Raw genomic sequence first — 25,160 nt, 5'->3', positions numbered from 1 at the left:
CAAGGTCAAAAGACCAGGGCTTTCCCGTGCCGGAGACCCAAGAACTCTCTCAGGGACAGCAGGCCAGGGTTCCCCGCGTGTACAGTCCCATCCTGGGCCTGTGAACTTCGAGGGACACCTGGGCACGATGACAGGTGGGATCTGCTGGGATCCAACCACCCAGATCTGCTCAATATTCTCAAAGGTTCCACAAGCAAGGTTGAGGGCTCCCAACACACTTGCTCTCAGAGATGATCCAGAGGATGTCACTGCCCCCAGGCCTCTGCTCCCTGGGCTCCTGCTCACTCTGCTTCCGCCTCGAGGGACTGAGCTTCACTTTAAGAACTTCTCCTTGTTCCCATGAAGCCCAGGACAGCTGTCACTGTGCATTCTGCCCACACCGTGACCGACTCTGCGGCACTGTCTTCCCTGCCACGCTGTGGACGCTGTGGAGGGCAGGATCAGGTCTGGGCATCCTGTCTGTGTCTCCACAGTTCACAGCACAAAGGAGATACTCTCAGATGTGCAGCTTTTGAACGGTGGGCAAGTACAACAGAGGTCCTGGGACTTCCCTCCTCCTGCACACCCAACCCTCAGGCCATCCCACACCCAGCTGAGAGGTCAGTATGCCCAAGACTGATTTACAGTTCCTCATAAAGTCGAACTCCTTGTCCTAGCAGTCACAATGTACTTACAATAAAATTTTCCAGCGTCCAATTATTCCTATTATTACTCAAAATAATCCTGTGACATCAGGAGACTCAATGTCTCCATTAGCAGACACAGCACCCGCCTGCTCTGCTTATAGTTAACCATGGCTGCTCCCCTTCGGACACCCCCGGCTCCTGCCATCTGTGGTTCCAGTGAAGGGCACCCTACCTCCATCTCAGAGGGTGGGGCAGGGCTGGCCTGTGACCCAGAAGCAAGCCTGTGCTGACTGCATCCCTTAGGACTTGTGGTTGGTTCGGGATGGGCACCCCACCCAGTTCCTAGGCCAGAGGAGACGACACAGTGATTTGGGCTCACAGTGACTCCCAGGTGAGAGGGTGGCCAGGCTGGAGGTGGTACCGTGTGAAGCTCCAGACTGAAGCCACTACAGGGAGGCAAGCAGGAGGCGAGGAAAGACCACCAGCCTCCTGACAACTGAGTCCACCCATGACTGAAGCCACAGCCAGCCTCTGAACCGCTCAGGCTGTATAAAATCATGTCTCCTTTTTGCTGAAAGCCAGCTGGGCTTGGGTTTTCCTCACGTGAGACCCCAGCAGTGCTAACTGATAGCTCTCTGCAGGTGCCTCAATCACGCTCGCCTCTGCATCTTGGCTTAAGGTGTTCACCAGCCCGACATCACCCTCTCTCGCTTCCTGCCCACTCACATTTCTGCTTTCTAAGGTTTGATCAAATCTCACCTTCTGCATCACACTTTTTCTTTCTAAATTCCTCAGGCAGGAATTGTCTTGACCAGACTTTTGACATTTACTACACTCAGGTCTTTTCTGTGCATCGTTTCCAAATCCTATGCAAGCTCCTCCTTTGCATTTTCCAGACTGCCTAGCCAGTTGTGGCACACATCGAAGGGTATATTAAATATCTCTTAGCTAATATATAATTAAATTATTTTAGATGATTATGTACTTTCTGAATAACAACAAAACAGAACCCCAAGCAACTCAGTATAAAACAGTAAGAAGTTAAAGATATTGTGAGTCTTAATATTTAAGAATGTAGTTTATGTTTTAGATATGATCAAATGCTTACATCAGATAAAGTTAATCTCTTACACTCCTATTTATCTACTAAATAACCTTGGATCGTGGTCCAATTTCTTATCATAATAAGCTCTGTCATATATGATCTCTTTGGAATTTTAATTGTGGCTATAAAATTAACTTTCCTCTAAAATCTGTGTTGCTCAAGTTTTTCAGCTAAGTTCTGTAGCCCCTACAGGTAGTTAAGGACAGATGAATTCTGCAAAGAATAAGAATAATATGCCAATACATAATTTTTAAGAATAATGCTACAAAAATATTTATTATCCAATTGGCAATTTTCTCCCCAGAAAACATTCATAACTTTCCCTTTGAAGTGCTGCCTCATAGATTTAAATTCTGGGCTCTTTCAACCATTTCCGAAAGCCTGCTTTCCTCTTTCTCAATCACAAATATTTCCCAGATATCAAGCAAATAGAGTCTCTCCTCCCTAACACCTATCTTTATAAGGTAAGGTTGTCCCCAGCCTTGATGTTCCATTAAAACTTAAGACTTTCTAACGGATTTATTATTTCATGAGTTTATTTTGCTCACAGTTTGCAGCGCTGTGCAACAGACATGAATGGACTTGCTGTGGAATTCCCAAGTGTTTCCTCAGTAAGTTATCACTTCATTAAGCACTCGTAAGAAAATCTGAAGCCTGCATTATCACATTTTGGTGCTAATTATTACAGGTTAGAGGTGAGCAAGCAATCTCTCGAGATGCTGGAGTTGACCAGTAGTAACCACATAGGAAGCTCTGATCTAGTTATTTTACACATGTACCCATCAGTGACAGCTCTGTGCACGGGGCTACAGCCGACTAACAGCAGACTGGGGGATCCTGATCAACAGAACCAGCAACAGACCGAAGGAAATGATGTGGAGTAGCAAATACACTCGTGTTCTACCCAGAAGAGACTCTACATGCTCCTACCTCAGACTGCAAGCCCTTGCTGATCAGGGTGTCCTGAGAAGCTGCTAGGTGAAATGTGAAAACCAAGGAATGGTAAAATCATGCCGCTTCCCTCAGCAGCTCATGGGCAGACACACATAGCAGTTGGAGCTCTTAAAGAAATTCAGATTGATCATGTTTTGGCGCCTGCCGTAACATCAGGCATGCATAGATGAGAGACAGCGCTTGAATAAGACCAAGGAAATGTATTCCAACAACAGATTCACCGAATGAGTTCGGCCAGTAGTGGCTTCTGTTACAGTAAAACTACTCTAGACAGTACTCAGATTTTCGAAATCCTTCTTTCTGACCTTGAATTTGGAAATCAGCATGGACACCTAGGCTGTACCCACCTGGCCTATGTTATGGGAAAAATACAGCATGAGGGGGTGGAAGGTCAGAAATGAAGTGAGAACATGAAACAGGGCGTGACTTTGTTTTTGCCAGTCTGAGTCACCCACATCTGTGCAATGCCTGCCTTGTCTGGTAGCTGTAGCCTAAGCCCCCTGGTAGCAGCAGCAGGGGGAAGTGGGGAGAGCTGGCCTTCTGTCCTGCCTCAGCTGATTATGTGACCCTGGGCACGTTTCCTAACCACCACGTCGGTCGAGCTATTTCGAAGTCCAGGGAATGCAGTGAGGTACTATAGTGCCTCACCCCCAGGGAAACTTCCACCTATGAAATACCATGAATATGCTTAATATCACCATCAATCTACTAGAACGGATTCTGTTTTTCTCTCAGTAAACAACAGGCCTTCCGTCTGTGGATCAAAAATATTTGTCATGCAGGACCTGCAAGAGATACACCCCATTTAAGTTTGGAGGCGATGCTTTCTGATGTGGCAGTAATTATTGGATTTAAGCAACTCCATTTTTCAGAGGCAAGCAGTGACTGTTTCTCCTTTTTTACGTTTCTAAATTTATTGCTAGCCATCACAAACAGCCTTCATTTCATTAATAAAAGAACATTATCGTGCATGTTGCCTTTGAGCCCATCCATTATTCATACCACCTAGGAGAGGGAGTCGGGGATGCAGCTGTTGGGGCATTAATCTCAGGAACCCTCTCCTTTGCTCGCCCTTACTCTGCGGGGACTGAGTTACGATTCGCTTGCCACTTTGGAAATGTTTTGCTTGCTAGTAAAATTAAACTGACACCTCAATTGATATATCACCCTACTCATTTCTTTTTTTTTTTTTGGTTCACGGCCATACTTATTACGGTTTTGTTTTGTTTTGCTTTAATATCCCTTTGGGGTCTCGCCAGGAATTGCACAGTATCTGGACTAAGACATGGTATTTCCCTAAAGTGAAGGTGACAAAAGGGGACTTCATGGAATGAAACTATCGGCCTTTGAAGCTCTTTCCTGGGCACCAGTCTCTTACATGTGATTCTCATGTCCTGGGGGAGGGCTGCCCCAGATTTCTCTACTACTTCATAAACGTAGGCTCCTCCCGCTGATCTGGTTCTTAACAGAATCTTGTCCAGCTCTGCAGAGGGTTTCTAGTGGCCTCCGATCAGAGGGTTAAAATGATAGCCACTTGCTGAGCTCAGGCTTCTAGAGGGTGAAAGTCACGTGCTTCCTCTGCTCTACGACCCCTGACTGTCTCACAGCAGAAGCCAAGCTGAGCTGCCTGCTGCTTTTTCCTTCATCGGGCTAATAAACCTAAAGGACAACTGCAGGCACAGTTTATCTTAAGAAAATCTATGAAAATTTAGAACTTACTAAGCAAGCGGGTTAAGGGGTGACTCCTTTCATTAGAATTTTTTGTTTGTTTTAGCTGTGCTGAAAACTTACTCCTGGGTCGCTATCGTGGGATGCAATTGTGGAGCATTTCATATGTGATTTGATTGTTTAGGCTCTCAGATACCCCAAACTCTTCAAAAACACATTTATCCTCAAAAATCAAGGTTTCTCTATCAATGGTCCCCTCCTTGGAAAATTCAATCATTTATTTATTAACAAATATTTATTGAGGCACCTACTCTGTGCCAGGCATTCTATTCCACTAGGTCGTGGTTATAGTTTTTAACAAGCCCACCAGGTGGTACCTTTTTCTACTAGAATAGGAGATGAAAATTTCTTTCTGGAAAGGGTGAATAATTAATACTTCAGGTTTTGCAGGCTATATAGTTCTCTGATACAACTACTCTATTCTGCCCTCGTAGAGTGAAAGTGGCTATGGGTTGGTTATAAGTGAATGGATGTGGCTGTGTTCCAATAGAACTTTATTTACAAAAATAGGCAGTGCGCTAGATTCAGCCCATTGGCTATAACATGGCAATCTCTGCCCTAGAGGACAGCTTTTTAATTAAACATATACTTCATCAGGATTTGGGGCTATAGACTCCTTAAATAAAATTTAATGCCCCTCAATTCATGAATAATCTAACATATAGCTCATTCAAGAGTTTATCCCAATCACAGCATCAAAAAAGGTCATGGTTCTACTTTAATAATAAGTGCTTTGCTCTGGAGAGAGATGAGTTTTCTCAGGAAAATCTCTCTCATGTGTGGAATGGATGGTTTTCTCTTGGAGCAGTCTTTTCTGGACTCTTCTTTTGGACTGAGTCTGTGAAGGCACTTTTGTACAGGCAGCTCATTTAATTCTTGCCACAGATTTGGAAGGTTGATAATACCCATCTCATTTTTATAGGTGGGTAAACTGAAAATCAGAGGAACACATGCCTTGCCTGAGGTTTGGCTGGATCCAAAACAGGGCTTCTCAACACCAAGGCCACAAGCTCTCCATGCACAGAGCTGCAATCTTTAATCAAGCTTGATTCATCTCGATTTTCAAGGCTTTTTAGTTTCTAGATGTGTCATGTGTTTGACATGTATTTGAGAACTGTCTGACCAGCACATGGATATTTTGCACTCTTTCTTAATAAAATAACAGTGTGTCAATACTTTCAATTAAGTTCTTTATGATCATTCTTTCCTACATGTTTATACCCCATAAAACCTACATTCTATCAGTGAAAATCACTGGGGAACATGTGGAGTCAAAATATGCAGGAACAACTACATAGAAAAGAATGTAGATGTCTTTTTAAACCATAGAGGGAAAGAGGTTCTGAGGCAAGATTAAAATAAGTACAATACCACAGAATTTCCCATTAATACCAAATTACCAAGACTCTCAGGAAAACATATAAAATTTCACTTCAGTTTATACCCAATCAGAAAGTCTTGGAATGCCATGCAAATTTCTCTTTTCTAATATAAAATACATTAAGTTTTAAAAAGATTATATATGTTATATAAAAATTATTTAAAAAGATTATATATATATATTATATTATAGATTATATATAATATATATATAGGGATCCTCTCTTAAAGGGGCTCTGAAAATAAAATGAAACAAAATAAAATCTCAGATAGTGAGCAACCTGTTTGACTTGGTAAAATAATACAAATGTCTCACTAGTTCTGTGTTTCCCTCAATGACCATTTGTGGAACTATCAGTAGAAGACAAAGTACCTGTTGCTCAGCTTTTGAGCCTAATAACTCACTTTTTAGTATCATGGGACAGCTGTAAAACCAGACCTCATACTTTCTCTATACTTTTCTCTGTAATCACAGTCTGGGTGGTTTTGAAGCTTAAATCTGTGCCTTTTCTATGTGTTAAACTTTCTGTTACTGAGGGAGGCCCAGGCCAGGGTCGGGGAGGGTGGTTAATCCCTTGCTAGAACTAAGACCCTTGCCCTTCTCTCCTACAGCACTTCTAACATTCTTTGGGGGTTGGGGTACTTTTCTCAAGGGCAGAGCAAGGCCAAGGCAACTTTCGCAACCTACTGCAACTTCCCATGTGCCTTTGGAACCCTCCTCACCCCGTGAGGAGTTCCTCTCTGGCTTTCGTGGGAATTGATCTTTCAAACCGAGCAAGATGCCTTTAACTGACCCATTCCTTTTAGCAGCAGAGCTACGGCAGCACTGAATAGCCTTACAAGGGCTGCGTGGCTGCCGCGGCTCTGCCTCATTACTCACTGTTTTAGGACGGTGCTGGAATCCAGGGTGCACGTGAGTCAGGTCAGGGCTGGGAACCCCAGCCCCCTGTTGTCCTAGCTCACCCCCGCATTTTATCTTATGTGGCGTTCTTAGCGTGCGTCTTGCTTTGCTACTTGCTTCTTTCAGTTGGTTTCTGGCTCTTGCCCCATTCTGCGTGCAGAAGACGCAGGAATTCTTCTTCATGTGCTGCTGGGCACAGGTCCTGCCAGGGGGCAGCTTCCCTTGAGAAGCAGGGATGGGGATGACTGCTTCCCCTTTGGATAAGGTTGCATTTTCAGGCAGGAAAAATGGAACAGAATGTCAGTGTTTTCCAGGGCCTTTGGACTCCCTCCATGAGAGGGTGGAATGGCCCAGGCAGTCCATTCCTGGGAGAGGTTCACCCCGAGGCTCTGGGGGACAGGCGTAAGGTCTCCTGGAAAAAGAAGCCATGCAGGATGTGGCTCCCTTGGCCACAGCCTGGAAGCATCTCTGTGTTCAAGGCAGGTGACCGAATGAGAGGAGGAGGAACAAGCCCCCTCCCCCATTTCTCCACCATCAGCAATAAGCCTCCTAAGAGGGACACTGCCAATGCTGGGTGCCCTGAAGCGATGCTCGCCCAGCCTCTGCCCTGATGTGAGCTGCTTTACCAAATGCAAGCCTCCGGAGTGTTCTGCTCAGAGCAGTGAAAACAGCCACGAGCCCTTGTAAACACAACAATTGGGAGCGGGGACATTCCGCCCGCAATGATTGTTTATGTTGCGAGTTGGCTGCCGCCATGGTTAGACAAATGCTCCCACTTCCGTGGAGATAAAAGGCAAGCATTTGCAATCAGTGAGGGGAGTGTGTTCGTTCTGGGGCTAAATGGCATTATAAAACTTCCTAATTAAGCATATACGCGGATGAGTTTTTAGCATCATTTCTCCAATTTAGCTTTACATACTGGGTGTGCTGTTTAGTACAGCATTAACTATAAACATTGTTGTTACTGCCCCCAGCTGGAAAACAGAGCAGTTTATGTGTGGAAGGAAAAAGAGATTATCTCCCATCTGCTCCTGCCCATTATTCAGCGATGTGTCATTTTGTCTGCTGATGGGAACCACTGCTAGGATTTCAGTTAAATGGGCTTTTCTATCCTTGGCTACATCTATTAATTATTGTGTTTATTTGGGGTTTTGCACCCACCCTCAAGCCCACAAAGTTAGTAATATAATTATCTGGAGATTTTTTGGGAATTGATGTATATATATTGTCACTTGTGTTACACAAATAGGCACACTGTAATTAGACACGTTTGACGCCTATCTTTAATTGTGTATCTTTACACTCATATTGTTTGGTTACTATCCCTGAGGTTAGGAGACACACAATTAAAAAAAAGGTGGCGCATGATTCGATTTATATAAAGAACAAAACCAGGCAAAACTAATTAATGCGGACAGACTCCAGGTCAGAGTTTACCCTCGGGGCTGCCTGACCCTCCTGGAAGAGCCCTGGGGGCAGGGGTCCTCTGGGGGTGCTAGAGATGCTCTGGGCCTCATCTCGGTACTGCCTCCTGTTTGTAAAAATGCACTGAGACGTGCACTCGTGTGCACTTTTCAGAATGTATGTTACATTTCAGGAAAAAGTAGAAAACTGGATGGATCATCTTCCATGTACAAAGAGTCTGCACAAATCATGACTGAGTCATCCCCCCATCAAAAAAAAAAAAAAAAAAAGGTTAAACATAAAACAAAGTTCTTTCTGTATCTATAAAGCTATTTACTTAGGTAAATAAAGAAGTAGGAGTGCAACTCCTCCATGTACATCTGTCCGGAAGATACAAATACCTTCTGTGTAAAACTGACTTTAAGATACTTCTTGAAATTTGACTATTTTCTTGTTTTTAGCAGGCTTAGAAATGGTCACAATCTTAGATAGTTGGATAGTTTGTCAAAGATTAGCTTTGTCTGCTTCTCTAAGGGCTTTGATCCTATTGTCTAATTATAGAAAAAATTAAGAGTAATAATTGGGGGTTAAAATTATATATTATTATACATATTATTCTTATTTTTTAAAATGAGTTAGTCTATTTCTGGAAACAGTATAAGGCACTGTCATTTGAGGAGAAATGCCAAACCCAGTAGAATTTTTCTTAGCAAATGCTAAAATGTGGAGCTTTACCTGGAGATCATTTCAGAAACATTAAGATGGAGGAGAAAAGTTGCCTAGGACTTCTCAGAGTTCATTTCTCAAATCATCAAAACTCATCCTGCCTGTGGATAACTTAAAGAGACACAAACAATGCCCTCTGAAGGAAATGCCACGGCAGTTGACCGGAATAGAAAACGATTGGATAGAATTCTTAACCCAGTTTAAAAAAAAAAAATCGATACCTCCCATAGTCCCTTTTGCTTGAGCAGATAAGCCAGCTAAGTAATCTGACAGTTACAAAATATCGAAAAATAAATTCATGCAATAGCTAGTACATAAAAGGATTTCCAAGGGGAGAGAGGTAACAATAAAACAGAAACAAAATGAAACAAAAAGGTGGAGAATTTGAAACACAAGCTTACCAACACACACAATGCATTCTATAGCTCACTGTGTTTAGAGGAGCTTCTATGACTAAGGTGTAAATGCATTGCTTCATCCATCTACTAAGGTCAAGGTCGGGCTTGATGATTTTAAAATGACAGTATATACTTCTATAGAATATATACTAAGGTACTATTTTTCTTCCATTTGTTAAGGGACAGAAGAACACTAGAAATCATCGATTTAATTAGCAGCATCAGGAAAATGCTTTGACATTAACACTAAATATACTGTCCTTTTAACTGTAAGGAAGACTGATACTGAGCATGTGCAATGGAAGGAAAGCTGGCAAATGTCAGTGTGAAGAATGGGTGAAAAAAAGGAATGAGGGGGTGTGGCATCTCAATCAAGATTAAAATGAAACTGATAAAGCAGCATATGGACTGGATAACAAATCAAAAGCATGTTTATCCACTGAAGGAACTGGTTAATGGAGACTGCCAGCACGTTGCCATGGAAACACTGACTTGAGCTGCACCATCTCATACCTTATCCAATACATTCCTGGTTGTTGGTAGTAGTCCAAAGACCCTGATCTCTTGATGGTAAACCCGTGGTCCAGCTGAGCAGAGAGAAATGGGGGCAACTCAGTGGATCGACATTATGCTAAAGGATTAAGACTCCAGACCAAGCTGTTCTTCATTGACTATATATGTATATAGAAATAACGATGCTTCTTGTGCAGGGTGACTAGCTAATATCCTAAATCTATACATTGAAAATAAAAAGGCAAGAAAAGACACTAATCCCTCATGACTATCTCGGAGGCCAGTTTGTTAGAAATGATCTAATCTATCAAACAAGTTTTGAATGCACATTTAATAATATCCTCTCAATTTCAAAAGACATAAACACCTCTTCATATTCTAGAGCAGTGTTAAATGCTTTACCATGAAGTGTTGAAATCAGCTTTAGCCACCTAAGAGAAAGCAGACTGGAAACCCCCCCACCAAAAAAATATTACCCCATCAAGCTTAAATTTGAGGACTTCATAAAAAAATAAAAGATGAAAAGAATCGAGTTTTGAATCACAGCACTTTGGATTTCTTTCAGAGTTAATCTTCAAAAACAAAGCTACTCTTAAAGAAATTACATTTCTAAACTAGATATAGTATAAAACAGTAAATTTTCTCTAAGAAGTTATAGAAAATAAAATGAAAGTTTTCACTGTATATTAAAAAGGCACATGTACAGGTAAGTGCTTATGACAAAAGGTACAATAAATAGAAGACAGGATAAGTTCTCAAAGTTGTTCCTCCTGGAATAAGATGTTAGCTTTTGGCTTCCCAAGGAAGAAAAGATTCAATCCCCAAAATCTGAGAAACAGTAATCATGCCTTATGCCCGACTCCCCGTTCTGCCCACGAGAGGAAGCAAGCTGACCACTTTTCTTTCTGGAGAGGCTCATGAGTGCTTTCAAGTGTGGTACTGCCATGATGCTGAGGACAGCTTCTACTACAAAATTCACAAAGGCATTTCAGAAACATGCCAGGGCACCGGTCGTTTAAACTAGAAACTGCTCAGAAGATTTGGTATTCTGATGACAAAGTAGGCTATCCCAGTATTCACAGAACAGCATTGTGAGATTTTAATCTTAAAAAAAAAAATTTACAGTTTGTTTTATTTAGGAAAAAAAAAATCGCGGTACACTTGCTGTTAAGAAAGATGAAGGCCTGCATTTCTGTTTCAGCCCAGGGATAGCTACTCAGTAACTGGCTCTCTATTGCCACCTACAGGCAAGGCGGCCCATAACACCGCATTCGGAAATGGCTCCAGTGCAGGGGTCCCCCGCTTCAGAAGGAAGCTGCCCACTATCACCATTATTAGTACACTGATTAGTATGGATTTGTTCAATTAGACTGAAATTCTCTATTTGCATGAGCAAAATGCAAAAGAAGAACTTGAAAGCATTAGGAAAATTACCGGTTAAAATAATAAACAGCATTAAATGAGGAAAAATAAATTGGAACTGACATCTGAGTCATCGGTTCTTCATCAAGCTGAGCAAATCTAATAACGCCTCCCTCCCCTCCCTCGGCTCTCAAGAAGTCCACCGTTAAAATGTCATCTCTAATTCCATTTTATGTCTATAAATTGCATTTTAATAACCTTTTGTTTCCCTTTCTCTGTTCTGTTCTGGGTTTCTTTGGTTTGGTTTTCTTTTAATCCCCCAACTACTGGGAAAGGTAGTGAGGCAGGAGGGGACAATGGAGACAGGGTGTTGCAGTTATAAGGACAGCAGCGGGCTCCCACCTAAGCACGTCATCTGACCTAAATGCCAGGCACCTTTCCTCCTCTGAGAAGGGCCCTACGATCTCCGTGAGCCTCCAATGGGTAATTACCCTCCCAGCCAACTCGAGGACCTTAATATAAAGTTATCATTTGTCCTCTCTTTGGTCTTAATCATGTAGGGGGTGGGAGGCAGAGAAGAAAAAAATGACAACACGAACAGAAAACATTAAGGTTCAGAACCATGAATGCATGTTAAACTACCCTCATGTCATAAATTATACCTGTGACTAGAGTCTGTTTGTTATGACAGTATGCTCTTTTTCCCTTTGTCACTCTGAGAAAGAAAAAGTGTCATGAATCCCTTTATGAGCAGATAGTGAGGTTTCTAACAGTGAGGTTTCTAACTAAGGGAAGAGAATTACCAGTTAAAGACCAACAATTTAATTGCTGATTTTCTGAAGAAAAAAAAAAACCCCAATAAGCTGATTGATACTCCATTCTAGACAGTACATATATTTTTGAATTTTAAAGGGTGCGTATAATTTCCAAAAAACAGTCTTATAATCGTGGCAGTTTAAAATAAAACACATCATTTGACAGCCTCTGGGAAAAGCATGCATGCCCATGAGAAAAAAATTCTGTCTGAATGAAATCTATGCTGAAATCAGTTTCTTTTTCCCCTATACCCATCAAATAGAAGTCATTATAGTGTAATAATTACATAAATTTCTATCATGTGGGTGAATCAATAATTATATTCCATTATTAAATTGTCAAATGATCTCTATAGGACCATCATTTATGAAAGGCACTCCTTCCACCTCTCACTTATATTCTGCCTCACAGCAGAACGTCGTTCCTTTGCAATTAAACTTTAGTTTGAGTTGGGATATTTTTAATGCCAGGGCTCCTTCATCAGGCGATGGTCCCCTGAGCCTAATCTTTGCACTTTAAGAATGGGAACAGGGGTATGAGGTATACATTAACTTACCCAGTGCCATTCTGAAAGCTAAGCACATAGGCAGTCACACTGGCTGGTTTCTAACTCCCGTCCTGCGCCTGCTACCTACCCCAGGTTTTTATGGAGGGTGTGGACATTTATCTGAGGGAGAAGCTTTCTGGAGAAGATGCATAAATGCATCTATTATGGTCCGTGAGCTCCTCCTGAAATACTCCCTGAAATTGACAGCCATATTCTCTTTCATTTGAAATATTAATCATAGTGGTCAACATGTGAATTGTGCTTTAGAATTTGACAAGGCACCATTTCAGTTATTTCTCCAAAAAGTCAAGTATTTTGAGCCTGAGTTAAGTGGGTGATTTTTTTCACAACTTTGTAGTGGATAAGGAGATTAAATCAGTTTGCAACTAATGCACAACTCAGCATCACACAGCCCATTCTACAATAAGTTTATTACCAGTTGGTACAGTCTCCATGGAAACATGTTGGTGATGAACTGAGAAACTGATACTAAATTGCATTCAAAATGGTCCAGTCATGATATTTAGAAAGAAATCAGTGGACTTTTAATCTTCAAATACTAACTGAAGGTTTTGAGGGCGATCTACTTAGATGAAGTTTTAATAAACTCATATGGAATAGGTTTCAAAATTTATCCATGTTTGATTAAAGTAGGATTTCCCCTCCCATCTGTGTTGTCTGTCCACTGAAGAATTGCCCTAAAGTTCCTGCTCTCAGTCATTATAAGATTCCCATAAGATTCCCAGAATACTGTGAACAAAGCATTCTTGAGCAACCAAGGCAAACTTAACCAAAGACTAATTCAAATAAAAAGCCAGGAAAAACGAAAACAAACCCCAAAATGACAGGTGGGAAAAGCACCCTCTCTAGCAATTGTAAACCCTCAGCAGGAGCAGAAAAGCAGTTCTTTTCATGGACAAGCGTGCTGGCAGTCCATTCCAAAAGGAAACTGGAAGCAAACATTTTGGAATAGACTTACGTCTTGAATGAATGATGAAAGCAGAGGACAGAATGTCTGGTTTCCCTGAGAAGCACCATGAGATTGTTACTTTCAAAAATTACTGACTGAATGTTAGCTGATAACAAAGAACACTGATGAAGACAGGAAGGACAGTGTGCTTCTACATTGAATTTCCTCAGAAAGAACAGAGAGATAGGGCCAGAACAACAACTTGTATATTATATCCCCAGCAGCACAGAGCAGAACCAGGAAGGAGTAGGCATTCTACTTAGTGCTGTCAGGATGCTCGTGAGCCAGTGACTCACACTCATGTAACTCCCTGCTGAAAGGGTTCAATCAAAAACCACGGTATGCGAACAGTCCAGGGAAGTGTATGCATGCACCCGTGCCACCTGCAAATTCTGGAAGCTCCTATCAAATATTCAGTAACCCAGAACTGAGACTGGTCGTATCTAATAGGTCATTCATTTATCTTTGTCTCTTTTCTGGAGTTCTGAAACAACCAAAAACAGAAAAGAGAAAGAAAAACACCAGTACAAGTAGTTAAATATTCAGTATTGCTGACAAGAATGATGTGTACTTAGTAGCATAAATACTTTTAAAAATTTGACATAGGGCCTAAGTTGTTTGTTTGGAAAAGAAAAACAGCTCAAGTGATTTCACAATGAATACGCTGTTAAAATGTACACACTTAGGGGAAAAAAGAGGAAATTATTAAAAACTCAAGTAATCTGGGACTTGAATATATTTACTCTGGAATATGACACCAGGAAGTATGAGGTTTCATTATTTCTCTGCCCAATTTAATCTTTGCCTAGAGCTGCTATCAAATTGCATGTAGTGTATATCTGCATGTATGGAACAGAGGAAAAGAAGAAAAAAAAAAGGCTTGTACAGCCGCATCAACAAAATGGTAAATGTTAAAAGACTCTCCACTTTGAAAACAGACATTTCTAAGGAGCAAGAAATCGTGATTTCTTTGGGTGTTCACAGCAATTCAGTTTCACTGACAATCTCAGTGGGTAAGCGTCCTGCCATGTTTTTGGCTTTCGTTTAAGTCTTGTACAAAGATCTATAGTGTTCCAACCTCCGTCTGCCATGTCTCAGCTCCCCTTCCCTCCCAGGTCCTGGCAGAAGGACACTAGGAACTTTTTTTCTCAGAGCCCAGAAGTTTGCACTGGCACGGAGTCCAGTGTGGGGGAGGTTTTCTGCTTTAAAAAAATAAATCATGAATTAATATATACTGCAAGGCACCCTGGAGGTGTTGCATAATGATGCAACTCCCACGGAAATGATCAGCAAAAACACATCGTATATATAAGCCCCAGACCTCTCCCAGTGCTTTCCATGGTCGAGCTGTCTAAAGAAATGACCCATTCCGCTGTCTCTGGGTGGAATCTCCTGAGTAATGCCTGTCTCTTAGGTGGATTGCTTTGAAAAAGTTATAGGTGGATATTTCAGATGCTTACTGCTATGACAGAAACTCCAGCTGCTGTGCTATTCGGTTTGGGACCTGTGTTGAAATGCTTCTTTATCTTTCCTGCTACTGACAGCTGATGTTCATTTTCTGGGAGGCCGTCATCCTGGAGGGAAAAAAAAAAAAAAGAAATAAAAAAAAAAAGAAGAAAAAAAATGAAATAAATGGGAAATGAGGCCAAGATATTCCAGTAACAGGCAGTGATCTTAAAATTCATAACATTTCAGGAAGAAACCAACCAGTGTCCCCTCATTAAACACTGTTGTTGGAAGTACTGCTCCAAGGGCTCCTTCATGTCCACGTTTGCTCTGAAATTAATTTGCTGTGTCATTTCACCCTCTTACTTTGTCCCTAAATAAAAATTTTCTGTATTTGGTTATTAGTAAAATTGATTCCAGTCATCACTCTAGAGACATATGTCAAAGAGCAAGTTAATCTGGGCAACCAAAAAAAAAAAAAAAATCTAAAAAACATTTTTTTTTCCCCCTAACACAAGAGTTTTATCCTCTTAGCCCATAATTCTGTCCTGAAGCCAAGGGAAACTGATGGACCTGGGCTCAGGCAGGAACCCCTAAATAAACTGTCTGGTTCCACAGCCACTCGGCCAGCCACTCTATAATCCCAGGCAGCTTTCCAGGGGGCAGGTTCTTCCTTAAGTTTATGTTTGTTTGTGTGTGTTAGTTTTGGCTGTGCCGGGGCTTCCTTGATGCTCAGGTCCTCCCCTCGTTGCGGTGACTGGGGCCAGCTCTCACTGGGTCACAGGCTCTCACTGTGACGGCTTCTCCTGCTGCCGGCACCGGCTCTAGGGTGATTGGGTTTGCTGTTCCATGGCACGTGGGGTCTTCCCAGATCAGGGACTGAACCTGTGTCTCCTGCATTGGCAGGCGGATTCTTTACCACTGGGCCACCAGGGAAGCCCCCTTCCTTAACTTTTTAATCCTTCTCGCGGCCCTCAACTTATCTGCTGTCATGACATACTCCACCCTGGAGCTCACGTGAATTGAGGCTTCTGCTCTCTGCCGGAGCCACTTACAAGGAAGATTGGACTGATTTCTCTCTACTAACTGATTTCTCTCTCCTTTGCTAACTACTGTTAGAATAAGAAGAGCCAGGGTCATGTGCCACCATTTATGAGTGCGTGCCGAAGACGCTGCATGGTCCTGGAAGACAGAAGTGTGTTCTGTGCACTATAGAATCCCCAGGTCTTAGCATGTACTTTGGCTCCTAGTAGATGCTTAGTAAATATTTGTGGGATAAATGAATGAATATATAATTGTTGCTATCTATTTAAACCAAAATTCCTGGCAAGACTTCAGTGTCATTCATCATTTCCTTCTCTACTTCCTCTCCATAATTTTGCATGGAATTTCTTGGCTCTACCCAGGAAAATATGTTTGCTGCTTTCCAAGCATGGCAAGCTTGCTCCCAGGTCCCTCCACATGGGATTTACTCCTTTTTTCAGCATTCAGCTATTTGTTTATTAAGCTAATAGTAACTGCATGCCTGCAATGGGCCAGGCACTACAGTAAGTGATGGAGAAATAATAGTGACCAAAAACAGGCATGGTCTTTGCTCTTATGGACACTGTGGTCCCTTCTCTTTCTTCAAAACTTGGGTCCTAATCACCTGTTCCAAAACATTTCCCCTCTGTTAAGCACCATTCGTTACAACAGTTCTTCCATAAACTCCTAATGCTTCATTATATATATTTGCACTATTTATATTCTTTTTGGTGTTAGGTGACCTTGTTTGTGTGTCTGTGTGTGTGTATATATACACACACAGATAAGTTTATATCTAACTGAATCTTTGCCCTGTTGTACCACATCTTTCATGTTTTCTGTAATCTTCTGTAATCCCTGCACACAGTGGATGCTCAATTTATGCTCTTCTTGTGCTGCTTTATTAACAGCTAGGAGAAGGAACACTTATCCTGCTTATTAAGTCACACCTGAAACCAAATCTAGACGAAGGGGGCTTTCCAATGATGCAGAGTGAACTCAAAAAATTTTTTTAAATTCTGCATTGTGGAAAGAGATATAAAGTGAAGGTCGACTGGAGTAAAGCTGGGATGACACCTGAATGGAAAGCGCCGTCTGCAGTACCTGCTCTGTGCAGGGCTGTGCTGGGGATGGTCAGGTGGGGAAAAGATAGCACTGCCATCCGCCAGACCCTCCCGGGCTAACTGGGGAGACAGAGGTCACACACCACGTCAAAGAGTAAACAGGCCAATAAGGTAGAAAAGAGCTACTAGCAGGCAGTGTAGCCACATGGCTCAGTGAGAAACACCAGAGGAGTTTAAGGGAGAGAAGATGAGTTTTCAGTGAGCACCGACTTCACAAGGAAGCCAGGATCCCACTAGGTCCCTGGCGGTAGGCTTGTACTGACAGGTGTGTGTGGCGGGGCAATGCTGGGGCACAGATGGGCCTGAGTGGGAAGCCACGAGGCATATTTGCCATAGTCCACCATCCCCCTCTAGTTAAGAGTTTCCGTGGGAGAGTGACAGCGAGAAGGTTGAAAGAGCAGGGGCGACTGGTCACGGATGAGGCCCAGAAGATCTGGAGTTGGAAGCCTTGGTCTCAGCGAGGAGTAAAGCAGTGCTCTTTAAGAGGGGTGCAAGGGCAGGACGCGTGAAGGACCACCCTCCCTTGATTCACTCCCCAACTCGACAAGTGAAAGAGAAGTGGGAGGACAATCCCAGAGAATTAGGATTAGGGGGTCTGGAGTTTTAAACACAAGAGCAAACTCAGTGATGCATGGAAAACAGTTTTTCTTTTTTGGTTAATGAAACAATAGCCTTGGAATCTAAGTTAGAATTTGAGGAGGATTTAAACATTTGACGAGATGAAATGATGTGTCTTTACTGAAAGCCTTACAAGTGTCTTATCTCTGGTGTAATCTGAGGTTCTGCCTGAAGGAAAAGAGGAAACAAGATAGAGTGGCGTCTCACTGGGTGTCACCTTCCAAATTATATGGGTACTTCTAGTCATCTGTTTTTTTAAAGATTTTTTTTTTAATGTGGGTCATTTAAAAAATCTTTATTGAATTTGGTTACAGTATTGCCTCTGTTTTATGTTTTGGGTTTTTGGCCCAAGGCATGTGAGATCTTAGCTCCCCCACCAGGGGTTGAACCCACAACCCCTGCATAGGAAGGTGAAGTCTTAACCACTGGACCACCAGGGACGTCTCTCCAGTCATCTCTCAATAGAGCTCCAGGCTATGTAAAGCAAAGTCATTTGTATGAGCTTCAGATTATAAAATGAGCTTCCCTGGTAGCTCAGCTGGTAAGGAATCCTCCTGCAATGCAGGAAACCCCAATTTGAAGCCTAGGTTGGGAAGATCCCCTGGAGAAGAGATAGGCTACCCACTCCAGTATTCTTGGGCTTCCCTGATGGCTCAGATGGTAAAGAATCCGCCTGCAATGTGGGAGACCTGGGTATGATCCCTGAGTTGGGAAGATCCCTTGGAGAAGGCCATGGCAACCCACTCTGGTATTCTTGCCTGGGGAATCCCCATGGTCAGAGGAGCCTGGCAGGCTACAGTCCATGGGGTTGCAAAGAGTGGGACATGACTGAGCGACTAAGCACAGCACTAGATTATAAAACAGTAAGGAGAGAAAGGGGTAAGGAGGGGAGCAGAGTTAAAAGAGAAAGGCAGGAAGATGACAAGAGACAACCATTACGTGGCCCCGTGCTAACTCTTCACATCTAGGATCTCCTTAGTCCCCAGATGACCTTCTACACTGTGCACTGTTAGTCCCATTCTGAAGATGAGCAAACTGAGGCTCTGCAAGGTTAAAAATCTGCTCAAGGTCACAGGGCTAGAAGCTGGCTGACTCAAGCCTGAGCCAGGCTGGAACTCTGCCGTCTTCCCACCACACTGCGTTGCACTGTCAAGGGTATTCAAGGGCATCCAGGGTGTTAGCTACAGACAGAGGTCCTGCGCTGTTAAATGGAAGGACTCAGTGAGTCAGCTTTTCCATGATCAAAGTAGTACGAAGGTAAGGAGGACTGAATCAGGGGCTGAAGACACCAGAGGACATGTGGACAGGGCTCAGTGGAGGTTGAGAAAAATTTGGATGGAGGTCAGTAAACAGGATGCTGAGCACTTCTGGGGGTCCAGAGGAATGTAGTTAGAAACTTGAAACTTCTACATCTAGGGACACTGGGCATCCACTCATTTGGAATGTGGAGAGGTGATCCCTTGAGCTCTCGAAATATCTGTGGAGCAGGCAGTGCTGGAAGGCCTAGCTGATCCTGGGTGACAGGAAGGTGCCCCGGGTCGCAGTGTGGGCCTGTGACAGGTGCATGCAAACGTGAAGGCAACAACTAGAAGGGACTCACGGGAGCAGTCTCTACGTAACTTCCCGAGGGAGGATCAGCCTTATTGCAGTCTCATCTCCTCACCTCCCCAGCACTGCCATCTGTGCCAGAAACTTCTCTTTACCTGGCTTCTTCTTCTTCTTCTTCTTCTTCTTTTAACCTGCCAGTTTTCCAGCTAAGAGTTGACTCTCTCACCACACACACAGTGGACTTCGTTATCATTTCCCGGCTCTGTCCTGGTCCTAATCCCCTGTCAGACTCATAGCAACTCTTTCAGATGCTGGGGCCTGGGGGTTCAGGCCTCCAGCTTTAAATTCTGCTGAAGGTTTCAGCTTCCCTTGGGTTACGAGTTCATGCTGAAGCAATGAAAGTAGTCAAACAACCTTACAAGCTGTCAGGGATGCTTCTGACTTCATAAATCTTAAAACATTTCAGGGTTGTGGTTTTTTTTTTCCCCCCAATGAAATAAGGTGTCTCCACTAGAGAAGGTAAAACACACACACGAGTGCACACACACACAACTAAAAATCTGCAGTCTCTATATCAATTTTGAAGTCTTTGAGCATAATTGGATTAAAAGACAAGCAACTGGCTTTGCAGAGCCCTAAATCTGTACCTGGGGCATCCAGATTGATGATGGAGATTTAGCTAACTTACTATCTTGCCTCAGTAGAATAAATAGGGCCGTTAAAAACATCTATTTTTTAAATATATATATCTTCATCGCCATTATCCTGAATAGATGGATGTGCCAAAAATGTGCTATGAATTTTCCCAAACGTGACAAATCTGGCAGAATGCTACGAATAGTTACAGTATTATTACCATGCGTTCTGGTATGTAGTCTCCAGGAGTAGTTTCTGAAGTTTGACACAGGCTGGTTGCGGTTTGAGGTTAGTGGTTTTTGATTTAGAAATTCCCGTTCACTACTTGGCAGAGCATTGCAACTGACAAGAACAAAATTAGTTTGCAAAATGGAAAATGAACTCTCCCAGCTGTATGCAGGAGACCTAGCCTCCTGGTCTCCATTCCTCAAGCGGATGTTGGGGAGGCTGTCTGAAGAGGTGTGGGGCTCAGTCATGAAGTCATTCAGTGAAGTGAATTCCTCTCTCTCCGAGGGAAACCATTCCAGGGGTCGTGCTTTAGAAACCTTCCTTCCTTTATGGAGTTTTGTTTTTGAATCATGGATCTGGTTCTCGGTCTACTCACTGCCAGACTCTATTATTAATAATACCTGTAAATTTATGAGAAGCGTGGCAGTCTGGAATGGTTCACTACCAGAATATCCTGACTTGGTTTTAAACAACCCCAAGTCCATTAGCGCACTCTCCAGTACTGGGTCCATCTCACAGCCCTCGACTCTTAACCATTTCCAGCTGGACGACATCTCTGGATTCTGACTCCCTTGTCTCAGCCCTCTGTAGTGTCCACAGTTCACACTGCTCTTGGGGAGAAAATGTGAAGTGAATTAATATCTATCTTGGAGGAAGGAGAGGGTAAGCTGCCCAAATACAAAGTGGAATTCCATGTCCTCATTTACAACTTACAAATACAGACAGGTGGTTTTATTTATTATTACAGTATCATTGGGGATTCTCTTAATTTCTAGCAACAATAAGATGAATGCCTATTTATCTTTGTATGGGTAGTTAGTACTGAATTTTATGAGCACAGAAGAAAAAACATATTATCTAGGTTCTTGTTTTTTTCTCCTTCCTCTTTTTTTTCCTTTTTGAATATCTTGGCAAGGTAGTATCTTTTCAAAAGAATAGGTAGGTGAGAAAAAAGAGGTAAAAATTTAAAGGCCAGGAGGGTGATAGGAAGTCTTGCCTTGACTAGGTAACTATCCTTGACTTATTTAAACCTGCCCTTTCCTCTAAACCAGAGGTTCTCTGTCTTGGATTCACATTATAATTTGTTGTTGTTGTTTAATCACTAAGTTGTGTCCAACTCTTTTGCAACCCCATGGACTGTAGCCTGCCAGGCTTCTCTGTCCTTGGAATTTCCTAGGCAAGAATACTGGGGTGGGTTGCATTTCCTTCTCCAAGGGATCTTCCCCATGCAGGGATGGAACCTGCATCTCCTGCTCTGCAGGCAGATTCTTTACCACTGAACCACCAGGGAAGCCCCACATTATAGTCACCCAGCAGCCTTTAAAATTCCTGATGTCCAGGCCAGTGAGGATCAGTATCAGGCTCTCTAGAGGCAAAACCCAGGCATCAGACCACATCCTATCAACCTACTAATTTTTGTGCTAAAGATTTCTTTGAGCCTCAGTTTCATCATCAGGAAAATAGTTGAAAGTGGAACACAGATTTGTAGATTTATAGCACTGAGATGGACCTTCACCGATGGTATGAGGAGAATAACATGAGGTAAGATATCAAAACTTTGAAAATAAAAATCTGGTAACAGGGGACCTCCCTGGCAGTCCAGTGGTTAGGAGCTCACCCTCTTTCTCACGCAGGGGGTGTGGGTTTGATCCCTGGTTAGAGAGCTAAGATCTCACATGCCTCCTGGCCATAAAACTGAACATAAAATACAGGGGAAATACTCTGACAAATTCAATAAAGATTTTTTTTTCAATCTAGTAACAACAATCTATTTGAAATATAATGCTGATAATTTAATCCTAATTACAAACAAGAAAGCACTTTGGAACTGTCATTTAAGCTTATGAACTTAATCACTAACCTGCATTTTTCTACCAATAAACTGTCATTTGGAGAAAAAGTGACTCAACCTTATTCCTAATCCCGGGAACGGTCCAGATATATTATTGGCTATTCCACTCTCATATGTGCCTAAATCATATGGTTCCCCACTAGATGAGGAAGAAGGTAAATACTCTTCGCCAGGGCAGTAAGTGTTGGTATTCTGCAGCTACGTTAAGAGAAGGCTGTGACACTGGAGAACACAACAAGCTGATAATCACAGGATCCATGTGGAGTTCAGAGCACACAGACAGGATGTTTGTTTTGGATGAAGGGTTTCGTCCTTAATCCAGTTTCTCATATGCCGGTGTTGATCACAGTTTGCATTTCATCAGTACGTAGCCACAGATGATGGAGTCACTGCCTGCTTCTCACTCAGAGTCTCCAAACATTTACCAAGTACCTACAGAGTACAAGCACCTAAGACTGTCTGCTCAGGCCCTTCATATATGGTGAAAAAAAGTGAAAGTGAAAGTTGCTCAGTCGTGTCTGACTCTTTGCAATCCCATGGACTATATAGTCCATGGAATTCTCCAGGCCAGAATACTGGAGTGGGTAGCCTTTCCCTTCTCCAGGGGATCTTCCCAACCCAGGGATTGAACCCAGGTCTCCCACACTGCAGGCTGATTCTTTACCAGCTGAGCCAAAAGGGAAGCCCAAGAATACCAGAGTGGGTAGCCTATCCGCTCTCCAGAGGATATTCCTGACCCAGGAATTGAACCAGGGTCTCCTGCACTGCAGGCAGATTCTCTACCAACTGAGCTATGGGGATGGTAATAATCGTCCTCAGGTTACCCACGGTCAGCCAGAGTTCTTTCCAGGGGTCTGCAGCCCTCTCCCAGACTCCTGGCTGCACACTGATGCTGCCTTCATCCCTCTGGCTCCTGGGAACCATCCGCTGAGAGGCCTCGTTCACAACTCTTCCGACAGCAGAGCAGAGGTCTAGACACCAAGGAGCACCCAGAGTGTATAAAGAATAATGGGAGCCTAGGGGAAGCACCTTGAGGAGCGGTAAAACAAGTGACTCTTGTTGACTAGATTTTCTTTCAGTTCTCTTGCCCTCATGCTCTGCTCTCCGTTTCATAAGAGACTGCCTTTCCAGTTCCAAGTGTGCTAGGTGAAAAGGGCATCAGAAAGCAATAGAGAAAATTAGGACAAATGGGGATGTGGGAAGAGCTTTCTGACGACTTCCTTAGGGCTTCCTTCCTTCCAATTATTATTACATTCTCCACCCCTCCCTGCCCCTGGCTTAGGTGGCCTCTGCTGCAGTGATCAGATACAATTCGATCGCCAAATGCAAAATGTCTTGCTCACTGGGCTTCCTTTTACATTCCTAATTTATTTATTTTGATCGGTATTGTTCATTTATTGTACTCAGAGACCCCAACAAACACTAAAGGCTGGCTGTGAACACTTGGATACATATTTTTTTCACCTGTTATTTTGAGACAAAGAAAATAATCAGTTTTTTGACTAGTTACTACATAATTTTAAAACTTAAGCAGTCCCTTTACACATTTTTTTTTGCTAAAATTGCTACTTTCTGTTAGAATTTAAAATGTTAGAATTATATTAAAAGGTATTTAAAATTTTTAAATCTCCTAGATAATGCCTTAAATATTATCCTTCCTTTTATTTTAAATAATTTTATTTATTTGTATGTTTATTTTTCATTATTCTTCATTGTTGCCCGGGTTTTTCTCTACTTGCGGCAAGCGGGGGCTACTCTCTAGTTGTGGTGTGTGGGCTTCTCATCACAGCGGCTTCTCTTGTTGCGGAGCGCGGGCTCTAGGGCGCGTGGGCTGCAGGACTTGCAGCTCCCGAGCTCTAAAGCACAGGCCCAGTAATTGTGGTACACGGGCTTGCTCCAAGGCATGTGGGATCCTCCTGGATCAGGGATGGAACCTGTGTCCCCCACACTGGCAGGCAGATTCTTTACCAAGTCTTAATTTCATTTCTCTACCCAACTGAGTTGGAATATATTGATGCAGGGTCATTTGCTTTGCAATCAGGGTGAGGGATTATTTTGTTTCCAGTAGCAACCCAGGTACCTCACATGTGCCTCCCACTCACAAAGACAAATTTGCTCCCATTCACAAAGTTCTCTTAGAGGAAACATCCATATCCTGCCTCAGCTGGCGCTGCCTGACTTCTCTTCCCAGCCTCCTCCAGGAAGAAGGTCTGACTCCTTGTCCTCCGGGAAGCCTTCCATCCAACCTCCCCCCAGAGCCCGGCGGGGGTGGCCCTTCTCCCACTGCCAAGCTTTATCAGATTGAGCTTCTGGAGGGCAGGCCCGGCAGGCGGTGGTCCTCTGATGAAAATGTATTTCGGATCTAAAATGGCTGTTTGTAACCTATGAACCTCTTTCCTCCACGGCTCTCTGTGAGCCTTCCAAGGCGGTGTTTCAAATTCAGATTTTCCACTGTATTCTGTGTGGTCACACTCTGAATGTTTCCAGCGCTAACATGCAGGGTGACAGTTTGAGGACCGTGGGCTTTTAATTAGCACACAGATCAGTCCCAAACAACTGCTGCCCCCAGGGGAGCCTGCATCTGGCCTGTGCCTCTTCCACCCTAGACGGCTAGGGAGAGGCACCGTGACCCACTCTGGAAAGACTGCGACCTTGCGTGACCAACTGTCACAGCACGCACTCATTCATCTGCAGCATTCATATAACAGAGAGGGGCAGACGCAGTGTGGAGCAGGACTAGGAGTGAGGGTGCTTGGTTGCCAATCGTGTTTCAGTCGCAAGCCCAGCTACTTTGGAAAGGTCATCCCTCGTAGCCTCTGTCTTTTCATTTGTAAAATGGGCATAATAATACCTACCCTGCCTATCTTGTAGGCTCCTTATTAGATTTGTAAGAGATGCTTCCTAACCTTTCCAGCTTCAAAGAAAAGGAGAACCTTTTGCTCAGCACCGTGGGGGTAAATGCTAGGGTTGTAAAGCTGGAGATGACGGCTCCTGGACTCTGCCTGACTGTCCTCTCCCCAACGGCTGCGAGGATGCATCTTTACACATCTGTACACCAGTTGGGGAGCCCTGCGGTGTCCAAACAGTTAACAAACCTTAGCCGTATACCCACACATGCTCACATTCCTATACATTCTCCGGTCATATAAATATAAAACCTCCTAGGACTTCCCTGGTGGTCCAGTGGTTAAGAATCCACCTGCTGATGCAGGGGACGTGGGTTTGATCCCTGGTCCTGGACGATTGCACACGCTG

At 43.2% G+C, this 25,160-nt stretch overlaps 1 protein-coding gene across 7 annotated transcripts in view; it reads right to left on the bottom strand.

Annotated features, from left to right (window-relative positions):
* DCLK1 (doublecortin like kinase 1) overlaps nt 1-25,160 on the bottom strand; it is a 343,458-nt gene that overhangs the window by 7,009 nt on the left and 311,289 nt on the right. For 4 of the 7 annotated variants that reach the window (XM_043891773.1, XM_043891770.1, XM_043891769.1 and 1 more), the window contains one exon: nt 14,891-15,004. In XM_043891773.1, coding sequence (XP_043747708.1) covers nt 14,891-15,004 — 114 coding nt within the window. Of the gene's footprint in view, nt 1-9,735; nt 9,810-14,890; nt 15,005-25,160 lie in introns of all 7 variants that reach the window. The other 3 variants (XM_043891772.1, XM_043891771.1, XM_043891775.1) reach the window with 1 other exon arrangement.

This window comes from Cervus elaphus, chromosome 30 (genome assembly GCF_910594005.1).
Source record: "Cervus elaphus chromosome 30, mCerEla1.1, whole genome shotgun sequence".
Classification (NCBI taxonomy): domain Eukaryota; kingdom Metazoa; phylum Chordata; class Mammalia; order Artiodactyla; family Cervidae; genus Cervus; species Cervus elaphus.
Note: the sequence above shows the minus strand (reverse complement) of the source record. Positions and strands in the feature narration are given on the sequence as shown.